The following is a 14,374-nucleotide window of genomic DNA, read 5'->3' as shown; positions in this document are numbered from 1 at the left end:
ATCCGGGGAATTAACCTGGTAAACCAACGGTGCACTCCCTCAATAGCAATAATGTTCTTCCTCAAATTAGGAGACCAACTCCAGGTGCGGTCTCACCACGGCCCTGTACAACTGCAGTAGGACCTCCTTGCTCCTAAACTCAAATCCTCTCACAATGAAGGCCAACATGCCATTAGCTTTCTTCACCGCCTGCTGTAGCTGCATGCTTACTTTCAGTGACTGATGTACAAGCACACCCAGGTCTCATTGTACCTCCCCTTTTCCTAATCTGACACCATTCAGATAACAATCTGCCTTCCTGTTCTTGCCACCAAAGTGGATAACCTCACATTTATCCACATTATATTACATCTGCCATTCATCTGCCCACTCACCCAACCTCCCCAAGTCACCCTGCAACCTCATAGCATCCTCCTCGCAGCTCACACTGCCACCCAGCTTTGTGTCATCTGTAAACTTAGAGATGTTACATTTAATTCCCTCGACTAAATTGTTAATATATATTGTAAACAACTGGGGTCTCAGCACCGAGTCTTGCGGCAACCCACTAGTCACTGCCTGCCATTCTGACAAGGACCTGTTAATTACTACTCTTTGCTTCCGGTCTGCCAACCAGTTCTCTATCCATGTCAATACCCTACCCCCAATACCATGTGCTCTAATTTTGCACACTAATCTCTTGTGTGGGACCTTGTCAAATGCTTTTTGAAAGTCCAGATACATCACATCCACTGGGTCTCCCTTATCCATTCTACTTGTTACATCCTCAAAAAATTCCAAAAGATTAGTCAAAGAAGGTTTCCCCTTCATAAATCCATGCTGACTTTGATCGATCCCACCACTGCTTCCCAAATGTGCTGCTATAACATCTTTAATAATCAACTCCAGCATTTCCCCCACAACAGATGCAAGGCTAACTGGTTTATAATTCCCCATTTTCTCTCTCCCTCCTTTCTTAACCTTATCCACCAGTCCTAGCAGTCACTAGGAGGGCAGTTCACTGCACTGAAGTGTCACACAGCAGCCGACAGTCATCATGGGTGAGAGCAGGGTGGGCTGATGTGGCAGCACCCAGTCATTGAATGGCTACTGATTGTGTTGATGTGTGGCATGGGCCTTTGGATGCAGCAACAAAGTCGGGTTCACAAGTGAGCACATTAATGGTCCACCATCAGCAAATTCTACATAGCTCTGCATCAAGTTAATGTTTAGTGACAGTGCATATAGACTTTTTGGAAAACCCCAAATTACAATCCCCCCTTCCACCCCATCTCAGCAACAAGCATTCTCTCTTCACCTCTTTCCAACAAACATTCACTCCTCTCCCCTCTGCCCCAAGTGTTCACACCTGACCCCCCCACCACAAGCATTCACTCCTCACCTCCCCACCACACGTATTCACTCTTCACCCGCCTGCAGCAAGCATTGTTTCTTCACCTCTCCGCAACACATACTCACTCCTCACCTCACTACAAGAAAGATGTTAAGCTGGAAAAAATGTACAGAGAAGATTTACGAGGATGTTGCCAGGCCTGCGGTATAGGGAGCGGTTGAGCAGGCTGGGACTCTATTCCTTGGAGCGCAGGACGATGAAGGGTGATCTTGTAGAGATGTACAGTGCATTCACAAAGTATTCAGACCCCTTCACTTTTTCCACATTTTGTTACGTTACAGTTTTATTTTTAAAATCAATTAAAAAAAAATCAATCTACACACAATACCCCATAATAAAAAAGCGAAAACAGGTGTTTAGAAACTTTTGCAAAGTAATTAAAAAGAAATAACTGAAATGTCACATTTACATAAGTATTCAGAGCCTTTACTCAGTACTTTGTTGAGGCACCTTTGGCAGCGATTACAGCCTCAAGTCTTCTTGGGTATGACGCTACAAGCTTGGCACACCTGTATTTGGGTAATTTCTCCCATTCCTCTGCAGATCCTCTCAAGCTCGGTCAGGTTGGATGGGGAACGTCGATGCACAGCTATTTTCAGGTCCCTCCAGAGATGTTCGATCGGATTCAAGTCCGGGCTCTGGCTGGGCCACTCAAGGACATTCACAGACTTGTCATGAAGCCACTCCTGCATTGTCTTGGCTGTGTGCTTAGGGTCGATGTCCTGTTGGAAGGTGAACCTCCGCCCAGTCTGAGGTCCAGAACGCTCTGGAGCAGGTTTCCATCAAGGAACTCTCTGTACTTTGCTCCGTTCATCTTTCCCTCGATCCTGACTAATCACCCAGTTCCTGACACTGAAAAACATCCCCACAGCATGATGCTGCCACCACCATGCTTCACCGTAGGTATGGTATTGGCCAGGTGATGAGTTGTGCCTGGTTTCTCCAGACGTGACTCTTGGCATTCAGGCCAAAGAGTTTAATCTTGGTTTCATCAGACCAGAGAATCTTGTATCTCATGGTCTGAGAGTCCTTTAGGTGCTTTTGGCAAACTCCAAGTGGGCTGTCATGTGCCTTTTACTGAGGAGTGGCTTCCGTCTGGCCACTCTACCATAAAGGCCTGATTGGTGGAGTGCTGCAGATATTGTTGTCCTTCTGAAAGGTTCTTCCATCTTCACAGAGGAACTCTGGAGCTCTGTCAGAGTGACCATCGGGTTCTTGGTCATCTCTCGGTCTCGGAGGTCTACGGACAATTCCTTCTTCTTCATGGCTTGGTTTTTGCTCTGACATGCACTGTCAACTGTGGGACCTTAAATAGACAGGTATGTGCTTTTCCAAATCATGTTCAATCAATTTAATTTACCACTGGTGGACTCCAATCAAGTTGTAGAAACATCTCAAGGATAATCAATGGAAACAGGATGAACCTAAGCTCAATTTTGAGTGTCATAGCAAAGGGTCTGAATACTTATGTAAATGTGACATTTCAGTTATTTCTTTTTAATTACTTTGCAGAAAATTCTAAACACCTGCTTTTACTTCTTCATTCAGGGGTATTGTGTGTAGATTGATGATAAAAAAAAAGAATTTAATCCATTTTAAAATAAGGCTGTAACGTACCAAAATGTGGAAAAAGTGAAGGGGTCTGAATACTTTCTGAATGCACTGTATAAAATCATGAGAAAAATAGATCAGGTAAATGCACAAAGTCTCTTGCCCAGAGTAATTGAATCGTGGACCAGAGGACATAGTTTTAAGGTGAAGGGGAAAAGATTTAATCGGAATCTGAGTGGTAACTTTTTCACATAAGGTTAGTGGGTGTATGGAACGAGCTGGTAGTTGAGGCAGGGACTATCGCAACGTTTAAGAAACAGTTTGACAGGTACAAGGATAGGACAGGTTTGGAAGGATATGGGCCAAATGCAGGCAGGTGGGACTAGTGTAGCTGGGACATCTTGGCCAATGTGGGCAAGTTGAACTGAAGGGCCTGTTTCCATGCTGTAAGGCTCTATGACTCTCCACAACACAACAAAAACCCTCACCAAATCCACCCACTTCACACTCAATATTGATGGTTTCCCAGTATCCACCTCCCCTCACATCCGGAATCTTGGAATCATCCTTGATCAAACCCTCTCCTTCGACAAACACATCAAACACATCACCAAGACAGCCTTCTTCCACCTCAAAAACATCGCCCGTCTCCGTCCATCCCTCTCCTCCACAGCTGCTGAAACCCTCATCCACGCCTTCATCACCTCCCGTCTGGACTACTGCAACAGCCTCCTCTATGGTTCACCCTCAAAAATCATCAACAAACTCCAACACATCCAGAACTCCGCTGCCCGTCTACTCACCCACTCCCCGATCCGTGACCATATCACCCCCGTCCTTTACAAGCTCCACTGGCTCCCCATCCCCCAGAGAATCCAGTACAAAATCCTCCTCATGACATACAAAGCCCTCCATAACCTGGCCCCATCCTACCTGACTGACCTCCTCCACAGACACACTCCCACCCGTACCCTCCGCTCTGCTGCTGCTAACTTCCTGTCCCCCCCCATCCGGACCAAACTCAGATCCTGGGGGGACAGGGCTTTCTCCATCGCTGCTCCCACACTCTGGAACTCACTACCCCAAACCGTCAGAGACTCCTCCTCACTCACCACATTCAAAACATCACTGAAGTCTCATCTGTTCAGCATTGCCTTCAATCACTGACCGTTACCTCACCTTCTTTTTCCTTTTCTCTTCGTTTACTCATTTATCTATTTATTTTCTTTTATGTTTTAGTAAACCTTGTAAAGCGTCTTTGAGTGTTAGAAAAGCGCTATATAAATGTAATGCATTATTATTATTATTATTATACTAACTCTTCACCCCTTTCCAACAAGCATTGACTCTTCACCCTTCCATAATAACTATCCACACCTCACCCCACTCCAGCAAGCATTCATTCTTCACCCCTCCACAACAATCATACACTCTTCACCCAACAGGTACATGGATAGGACATGTTTGGAGGGATATGGAACAAATGCAGGCAGGTGGGACTAGTGCAGCTGGGACATGTTGGCCGGTGTGGGCAAGTTGGGACGAAGGGCCTGTTTCCACACTGTAGCATTCTATGAAAACAAACATTCATTTGTCTCCCCTCTGCAATAAGCATTCACTCCTCTCCCCTCTGCACTGCATTCCACAGTCATTTCCTGCAGGCTGCACCGTCAATACCCTGATAAGAGTCCCACGCGGAAGTGATACTGTCTTTCATTGCCTTCCGGAAAGCTGGCACTGTTTTTATCTTTACCACCAGCTCTGATTCTGAGTCAAATGTCTCTAAAGTACAGATCACACTGCTATCCTGACCTCTCAATTACACACAATGTCAGAGTTTGAGCTGTTAGCTGTGAGATTGAAACCCACTGGCAGCTTATGTTCACTGTCACTGCTGTCTTGTTATTTCTGCACAAGTTGGCCAATCTGACGCCTTGGAATCTAAAAGGGTAACGCAGTGGCATGGAGATGGTCGGCTGTAGTGGCTTGGGTGAAGGTGTGGGGGTTGGGAAAATGAATGGAGGAAACAAGAGGTGGATCCTTATACCACTGCAATTTGTAAACTAGAAAAGAACATGGACTGAAGGAGATCTTGGATGGGTGAAGGAGGATTAAGATACTAATGCCACTAATTTCAGTTCCGCCATGTGCAGCAGCCTCTGCAATGACCTCCCTTGAGGTTGGAATGTGTCAGCATACCTGTCCTGTCCTTCTCTGGTCACTTTTTTGCTGTTTTGTGGTCATGCACCAACTTGTCTTACAATAGAGATAAGGCTGTCATCAGCCTTTTGTAAGATGTTGTAGGCTATGGGGGACCCTTCTCCTGCCCTTTTTGGTTTGGACCCTTCATCGTTCTGAACAAGGCCCCGAGCCGAACTGTCCTCTGCCCATTTCCCTCGAGATGCTGCCTGGCCTGCTGTGTTCCTCCATCACTTTGTGTTTTGTCCAGACTAGCCACTGTGATACTGCTCTCTGCTGATGCACCCAGTCTCTCAATGGCACTGTGAATATATATGTTGAATGAGCAGACAGCATCCTTTTGGCATGCAAATCAATAGGCCAGGATTGTTTATCTACCTTCAAAATGATGTGCCACAAAACAGCAAATGCTTTTAAAAAACCACTCAAAATGTTTTTGTTTTTTTACACACACAGCATTAACATCAATCTGAGTACGAATTGATCATTCACAACTTGGACACACATTAACTGCCAAAAATAATTATTTTAACACTTTATCACATTTGCTTGCTGTGACTTTAAAATCTAGCCCTCTCTATCTCTGCTCTTCCACTTTCTCCACCTCTTTCTGTATGTTTCGAGAAAGGCAAAAAAATCGGATTTTTTTTTTCAAAATCGATCATTTAAAAAGAACCTCAGTAAAATTTGTGAACTGCCTTTAATATCTTTAACTAGCTTCAGCAGCTCTTTGACTGTCATTCTGAAAATCCCCGTGGGAGCAAGGCAAGAATTAAAAATAGAATACAGTGTAGTATTTAGATTCCCTGAGGTCTGCTTATAATGTGCTTGAGTGCACACACATACACACTATAGTTTGAACTAGTTGCAGGGTACATGTTTTAGTTGTGATCAAGTAATTAAACCCAAAATTACATTCTTGTGTGCAAGTACATATAGAATCTAACTGACATTATATCTGCCTCTGCCCACATGTCAAACGATCCTCAGTCTTTCACTTCCGTTTGGAATATGGTCCTTTTTTCAATGACTTTTCCACTAATGATTGTTTGAATTTCTTTCCAATTTGCAACAACATGGGGGGAAGAGAGAGGGGGGGGGGGGTGGAGAGAGGATGGTTGGTATATGGAAGGAGAGGGAGAGGGAGAGGGAGAGGGAGAGGGAGAGGGAGAGGGAGAGGGAGAGGGAGAGGGAGAGGGAGAGGGAGAGGGAGAGGGAGAGGGAGAGGGAGAGGGAGAGGGAGAGGGAGAGGGAGAGGGAGAGGGAGAGGGAGAGGGAGAGGGAGAGGGAGAGGGAGAGGGAGAGGGAGAGGGAGAGGGAGAGGGAGAGGGAGAGGGAGAGGGAGAGGGAGAGGGAGAGGGAGAGGGAGAGGGAGAGGGAGAGGGAGAGGGAGAGGGAGAGGGAGAGGGAGAGGGAGAGGGAGAGGGAGAGGGAGAGGGAGAGGGAGAGGGAGAGGGAGAGGGAGAGGGAGAGGGAGAGGGAGAGGGAGAGGGAGAGGGAGAGGGAGAGGGAGAGGGAGAGGGAGAGGGAGAGGGAGAGGGAGAGGGAGAGGGAGAGGGAGAGGGAGAGGGAGAGGGAGAGGGAGAGGGAGAGGGAGAGGGAGAGGGAGAGGGAGAGGGAGAGGGAGAGGGAGAGGGAGAGGGAGAGGGAGAGGGAGAGGGAGAGGGAGAGGGAGAGGGAGAGGGAGAGGGAGAGGGAGAGGGAGAGGGAGAGGGAGAGGGAGAGGGAGAGGGAGAGGGAGAGGGAGAGGGAGAGGGAGAGGGAGAGGGAGAGGGAGAGGGAGAGGGAGAGGGAGAGGGAGAGGGAGAGGGAGAGGGAGAGGGAGAGGGAGAGGGAGAGGGAGAGGGAGAGGGAGAGGGAGAGGGAGAGGGAGAGGGAGAGGGAGAGGGAGAGGGAGAGGGAGAGGGAGAGGGAGAGGGAGAGGGAGAGGGAGAGGGAGAGGGAGAGGGAGAGGGAGAGGGAGAGGGAGAGGGAGAGGGAGAGGGAGAGGGAGAGGGAGAATTGGAATATGAATAATAGAAAATGTCCACATATTGGTATTTTTCCAATTTACCTTGTGGTAATTCAGAGGTGAAAATAAGATGGGATAAAATGTTACTGGCTGGCATGGTAAGAAATAGCCGATGCACTCACGACAAATGGGTTAAATCAGTAATATTTACGACAATTGTACTAACAAGAAATTTAAGTTACTTTCACCACTGCAGAAATTATTCATTTTCAAATTTCTGTATAAGAGGCAAGTGGCAAGTGTGGACAAAATTTAGACATTGCAATTTGTGGACATTTCTCACTGCTCGAAGGACCCTTTTGGTCATTTGGACTGGAACTTTCCTCATTAAACACTGAGCATTAACTCATTGTCACTTATTCCACCAAAACAGGAAGTGAGAGTGTTGGAGAGAGCACCATAAGGTGAGAATGTACTGAACTGGGATATCGCAGTAAGAGTAACCCTTACTCCATTATTTTATGAATAAAGTAGACATTAATTGGCAAGTTAAAGGTGTTAATTGGGAGTCTGGCGAACGAGTCTTCTGACAGTTCTGGGGACTTTTAACATGTTCCAGACACAGGAGGTGATAGAAACATAGAAAATAGGTGCTAGTGTCAGCCATTCGAGCCAGCACCGCCATTCAATATGATTATGGCTGATCATCCTAAATCAGTACCCCATTCTTTCTCCCCATATCCCTTGATTCCATTAGTCCTAAGAGCGATATCTGACTCTCTCTTGAAAACATCCAGTGAATTGGCCTCCACTGCCTTTTGTGGCAGATAATTCCACAGATTCACAACTCTCTGAGTGAAAATGTCTTTACTCATCTCAGTCCTAAATGGCCTTCCCCTTATTCTTAAACTGTAACCCTTGGTTCTGGCGTCCCCCAACATCGGAAACATTTTTCCTGCATCTAGTCTAGGGCGGCACAGCGGTGCAGCGGTAGAGTTGCTACCTTACAGCGAATGCAGCGCCAGAGACTTGGGTTCGATCCCGACTACGGGTGCTGCCTGTACGGAGTTTGTACGTTCTCCCCGTGACGGGTGTGGGTTTTCTCCGAGAACTTCGGTTTCCTCCTACACTCCAAATATGTACAGGTTTGTAGGTAAATTGGCTTGGTAAATGTAAAAATTGTCCCTACTGGATATAGGATAGTGCTAATGTGCGGGGATGCTGGTTGGCGTGGACCTGATGGGCCGAGAGGGCCTGTTTCTGCGCTGTATCTCTAACCTAAAGTCTGTCCAATCCCTTAAGAATCTTATGTTTCGATGAGATCCCCTGATCTTATAGATAATGATAGTGAAGTCTATGAGAATGCTGCAGTCCCCCCCTGGGGAACCATTAAACCCAATAGAAAATGTCAAGGCTAATTCATTCTGGTGTCCAGGATTTTAAAATGTGAGACTAGTCTTAATTAATTACTAATAACATTTTATTGACACTCCTTCAGTACCTTTGCAAATGTGTAGTCAGATCATTCTTGGGGGTTAAAAGTAATGTAAACCTTTCTTTTTCTGTTGGCTATTTACTTCTCTGTCTTAAATCGAGACATAGCATTACATTCCATATTCCACTTTGCATTACCTGGTCTGGATTGTGCTGCTTATTAACAGTTCTGTAACTAAATTGGTTAAGGTCACAGTTGTTTGTCCTGTTTGACATGTACCTAACAGAGCTTGGGTACTTAACACAACAACCTCAGTCAGACCTTGCCATATACAGGGTTTGGTTTCGGTTGGGTCCACATCCTAATAAAGTATACAGGCTCGAGTCCTTCTGTGCCAGCCCAGCCCAATCTGGTATTCAGGTCGGGATGACTTCCTCTATATTGGATTCAGAACGGGATTATTGATAGAGGACAGAGGATTGTGGTGTACGGTAGATATTCTGGCCAAAGGTCTGTGGCCAGTGGAGTTTGGCAGGGATCTGTGCTCAGACCTCTGCAGTTTGACATATATAAAAATGACTTAGATATAAATGCATTTATTCACAAAATGCTGGAGTAACTCGGCAGGTCAGGCAGCATCTCAGGAGAGAAGGAATGGGTGACGTTTCGGGTCGAGACCCTTCTTCAGACTGATGTCAGGGGGGCGGGACAAAGGAAGGATATATTTTCTTATACTAGATGTAAATGCAAATGGGTTGGTGAGTAAGTTTGCTGACGACACCAAAATTGGAGGAGCTGCAGATAGTGAGGAATGCTGTCAGAAGATGCAGCAGGATATAGATCAGCTGCAGAAATGGGCGGAGAAATGGCAGATTGAGTTTAAGATGAGCAAGTGTGAAGTGATGCACTTTGGGAAGTTGAATATAAGGCGGGAGTAGGTAGTTAATGGTAACTACATTAACTACAACACCGATGTGCAGAGGGATCTTGGAGTCCAAGTCCTTAGTTCACTGAAGGTGGCAGCACAAATGGATAGAAACATAGAAACATAGAAACATAGAAAATAGGTGCAGGAGTAGGCCATTCGGCCCTTCGAGCCTGCACCGCCATTCAATATGATCATGGCTGATCATCCAGCTCAGTAGCCTGTACCTGCCTTCTCTCCATACCCCCTGATCCCTTTAGCAAAAAGGGCCACATCTAACTCCCTCTTAAATATAGCCAATGAACTGGTCTCAACTACCTTCTGTGGCAGAGAATTCCACAGACTCACCACTCTCTGTGTGAAGAAATGTTTTCTCATCTCGGTCCTAAAAGACTTCCCCCTTATCCTTAAGCTGTGACCCCTGGTTCTGGACTCCCCCAACATCGGGAACAATCTTCCCGCATCTAGCCTCTCCAACCCCTTAAGAATTTTATATGTTTCTATAAGATCCCCCCTCAGTCTTCTAAATTCCAGCGAGTACAAGCCCAGTCTATCCAGTCTTTCCTCATATGCAAGTCCCGCCATCCCAGGGATTAATCTGGTGAACCTTCTCTGTAATCCCTCTAAGGCAAGAACGTCTTTCCTCAGGTTAGGAGACCAAAACTGCACACAATACTCCAGGTGCGGTCTCACCAAGGCCCTGTACAACTGCAGCAGAACCTCCCTGCTCCTAAACTCAAATCCTCTTGCTATGAATGCCAACATACCATTCGCTTTCTTCACTGCCTGCTGCACCTGCATGCTTGCTTTCAATGACTGGTGCACCATGACACCCAGGTCACGTTGCATCTCCCCTTCTCCCAATCGGTCACCATTCAGGTAATACTCTGCTTTCCTGTTCTTGCCGCCAAAGTGGATAACCTCACATTTATCCACATTATATTGCATCTGCCATGCATTTGCCCACTCGCCTAATCTATCCAAGTCACTCTGCAGCCTCCTAGCATCCTCCTCGCAGCTAACACTGCCACCCAGCTTCGTGTCATCCGCAAACTTAGAGATGTTGCATTCAATTCCCTCGTCCAAATCATTAATATACACTGTAAATAACTGGGGTCCCAGCACTGAGCCTTGCGGTACCCCACTAGTCACTGCCTGCCATTCCGAAAAAGACCCGTTTATTCCTACTCTTTGCTTCCTGTCCACCAACCAATTTTCTATCCACCTCAAAACTGAACCCTCAATACCGTGTGCTTTAAGTTTGTACACCAATCTCCTATGTGGGACCTTGTCGAAGGCCTTCTGAAAGTCCAGATATAACACAGATAGGGTGATTAAGAAAGGTATGGTATGGTATGCTTGCCTTCATTGCTAGGGGATTTGAATATAAGAGTCAGGAAGTCATGATACATTTCTATAGGACTTTGATTAGGCTGCATTTGGAGTATCACATGCATTTCTGTTCATCCCATTACAGGAAAGATGTGGAGGCTTTAGAGAGGGGCAGAGGAGGTTTATCAGAATGCTGCCTGGATTACAGGGTTTCAGCTATAGGGAGAGGTTGGATGGACTTAGATTGTTTTCTCTAAGAACATTGTGGGTTGAGGGGAGACTTGATAGAAGTATATAAAATGGTCACTCCAGTTACTCCAGTATTTTGTGAATAAATTGATTTGTACCAGCATCTGCAGTTATTTTCTTATAAAATGGTCAATGCAGTTTTTTTACTTAATCCACTCAAAGCCAAGTTGTGATATTGGATGCCATCTGCTGTTGGATTGTTGGTATTGCAAAGCAAAAATCGCAGCACGTAATTCAAACAAGACCAATGATATAAAGAGTGAAAATACTGCAGTTAAGGGAAGCTAAAAAAGTGGAAAGGTTTCAGCTACAGGGAGAGGTTGGATCGACTTGAATTGTTTTCACTAAGAACGCTGTAGGTTGAGGAGAGACTTGATAGAAGTATATAAAATTATGAGAGGCTTAGATGGGATAGACAGTCAGAACCTGTTTTGTCAGAGAGTCAGAACAGTCAGAAAGCTTTTTTTCCCCCAGGACTTCTAGTTCTCTCCAGGGCAGTAACATCTTGAACATGCATGGGGGATCGGAAAGGCAATGCCAGAAAATGGAATTTGCCTCTGGAAATGACAATTAATGGCAGGTTAATTGCAGAAGGGTCTCGACCCAAAATGTTACTCATTCCTTCTCTCCAAGATGCTGCCTGACCTGCTGAGTTACTCAGCATTTTGTGATACCTTCGATTTGTACCAGCATCTGCAGTTATTTTCCTACAGGTTAATTGATGATTTTTAAACTACAGACAGACAAATTTCTCTTAATCAAAGGTATTATGGGATATGAGGTTTGGCAGATAAATAGACTTTAGTCACAGGTCAGCCAGGAATTCACTGAATGACAGAGCAGGCTGTAGAGACTGCATAGCTCATACTTGTTTCTTAGTTCCCCATGAATAATGATGAGGAAAATTTCTTCAACAACACCAAATCTTTCCTTTCACCTCAAAGTTCAGGAAGGGCAGGGGAGGGTGGTTATAATCACGACCAGGTTTTAATGGCTTCCAATGTAAGACATGGGCAGCACAGTGGGGCAATGGTAGAGTAGCTGCCTTACAGCACCAGAGACCCAGGTTTGATCCTGACCATGGGTGCTTTCTGTATGGAGTTTGTATGTTCTGCTTGTGACTGCATAGGTTTCCTTCAGGTGCTCTTGTTTCCTCCCACAAAGCAAAGACATGCAAGTTTGTAGGTTAATTAGCATCTGTAACTTGTTCCTAGTGGGTAGGATACAACTAGTGTATGGATGATTGCTGGTTGGCACAGACTCGGTGGGCTGAAGGGCCTGTTTCCAGGCTGCATCTCTCAACTAAACTAAACTAAACTAAACTAAACTAAACTAAACTAAACTAAACTAAACTAAACATGGGCAACATTCTGCAGTGGCTGAGCACGTTGGATATTAAACAGAATGTTTCCCCTTGTGGGGGAACTAAGAAACTAGAAATGAGGAGACAACCACTTCAGAGAGAGGTGAGGACGAACAATTTCTAACAGTCACATGATTATGTATTTTCAGACTTCTCGGCACCAGCAAATGGTGGAGGTATGGTCACGGTGTATGCTCAAAGGACAGGTAGAGTTTTGAAGTGTAGAAAAGTAAAGTCGAGGGCAGGAATTCTTTAACCATGAACTCACTGAACAACGGCTGGGGATGTGGGAGAAAGACTCCCCCTGGTTAAGCCTTCAAGATACAAAAATATTTAAATGGAGTTGAATTTTATGACATCCTGAAATGCAAATTCAGATGGTCCACTCTTTCCCACACTGCTTTCGCTTGAATGTAATTGACAAAGACTTTGCTCACCGGAGTTTGGAAACAGCAGAAGATCTGTGTGAGGTACGGATGGTTTTTGGCCAGCGACAGGATCCGTTTCTCGATCATCGTGCACTCCACGTCATCGTCCTGGAGGATCATGTCTTTCTTCAGTATTTTCACAGCGTACACGTCTTCTGTGCCTTTGAACTCTGCCAGCATTACCTGTAGTCAGAGAGCAGATGCATGGAATAACACAGAACTAGGAAGCAAGTGCATAATTTGGGAATTGGGAGGGAACAAAGCACCCAGTGAAGATTTGCGAGATCGCAGAGAGAACATGCGGCCTCACACAGTGACAGCAACCGGGTTCAGGAATAAGAGGTGTGAGGTAGCAACAGGAACTGTTGCACCACCGTGCCACTGTAAATACAGTGCAGTGTAGATCAGGGAGGACTACAGCACTGGTTTGCTATTTAGCATAACACAACCAGCAAATATACCCTAACACTGGCTGCCATCACCTCCACACTTATTCTCAGTGCATGAGAGCGTGTGATACCCAGCTGGAGGTGGGAAGGGGAATGACAAAGAGTCACTCAGTTAGACAACTTGGTTAGCATGATACAGCTGGGACGAAGGGCCTGTGTCGATGTTTAAAAGCTCTATGAATCCATGACACGTGAAAACTAACTCCGCAGAAAGACATTATAAAACTTGCCACTGTTGCAACAAATCTCCATGGTCCAATCCTTAGAAATGCATCTATTTCCTCTTCCCACTGCCAAAAGTGAGTCAATTTAGGAATTTTGCACATAATTCCTGAATGATTTGTAGCAGAAGAGAGTGTTTGACCTTTATTAATCCCAGCTTTAAAATATATTATTTTGTTTGAGGAGAAAAGGTCGGATACACTGGGGATTTGCATGCTGCTCTCACATTATTGCAAGTAATAAATCTGAATGGCTTTATGTATAATAGACGTGTCCATAAATTATAGAGAATCGGCAACCAGGATTGCAGTCAGTCCGTCTTTACAAATCTGACAGTTATATGCTGTGGTGCACTACACAATGGGACTACATGTATCACATCTTAAGCTTCCTACTGGTTCTTCCAAGTACAGTGTGACTTACCTTCCCAAAGCTGCCTTTCCCGAGGACACTGATGAAGATAAAATCGTCGATAGTTAATTTGCGTTCCATTTGCTGGCTCTCCTTGTCATCGCTGTCAGGTGTCTCATCTGGCGTCTCATCTTCTTTGTGGTTTATGTAACTTTGCCCCTTTTTCAAGTAAAAGGATATGCAAATAATTGATACAGAGTACAGGGAACTGAACAATTAACACTGGCCAATAAATAAACCTGGAGTTGTATGGTTAAAAGGGTAGCCATGACATTTGCTGTAATGCAAAGATTTTGTACACCACACTACCAAATGTTACCTATCACCCAAACGCCTGTGCATACATAGCCCATAACCTCAAAATCAACCCTCCAACTCAATGCCATCGAACAAAGCTCATCAAAAGATTCTACTTGCATAAATATTTTAACAGTACGAGTTTCAGTTTGCCTGACCTGAAGGTTGG

General features: G+C 45.3%; 1 protein-coding gene across 1 annotated transcript in view; it reads right to left on the bottom strand.

Moving 5' to 3' along the window:
• prkcha (protein kinase C, eta, a) overlaps positions 1-14,374 on the bottom strand; it is a 185,910-nt gene that overhangs the window by 53,070 nt on the left and 118,466 nt on the right. Inside the window, exons 8-9 of the mRNA XM_078406761.1 lie at positions 13,921-14,067; positions 12,836-13,009 (exon numbers count right to left, since the gene is read on the bottom strand). Coding sequence (XP_078262887.1) covers positions 12,836-13,009; positions 13,921-14,067 — 321 coding nt within the window. The remainder of the gene's footprint in view (positions 1-12,835; positions 13,010-13,920; positions 14,068-14,374) is intronic.

Source organism: Rhinoraja longicauda, chromosome 10, assembly GCF_053455715.1.
Source record: "Rhinoraja longicauda isolate Sanriku21f chromosome 10, sRhiLon1.1, whole genome shotgun sequence".
Lineage (NCBI taxonomy): Eukaryota > Metazoa > Chordata > Chondrichthyes > Rajiformes > Arhynchobatidae > Rhinoraja > Rhinoraja longicauda.
The sequence above is the reverse complement of the archived record's forward strand: the minus strand, read 5'-3'. Positions and strand labels throughout refer to the sequence as shown.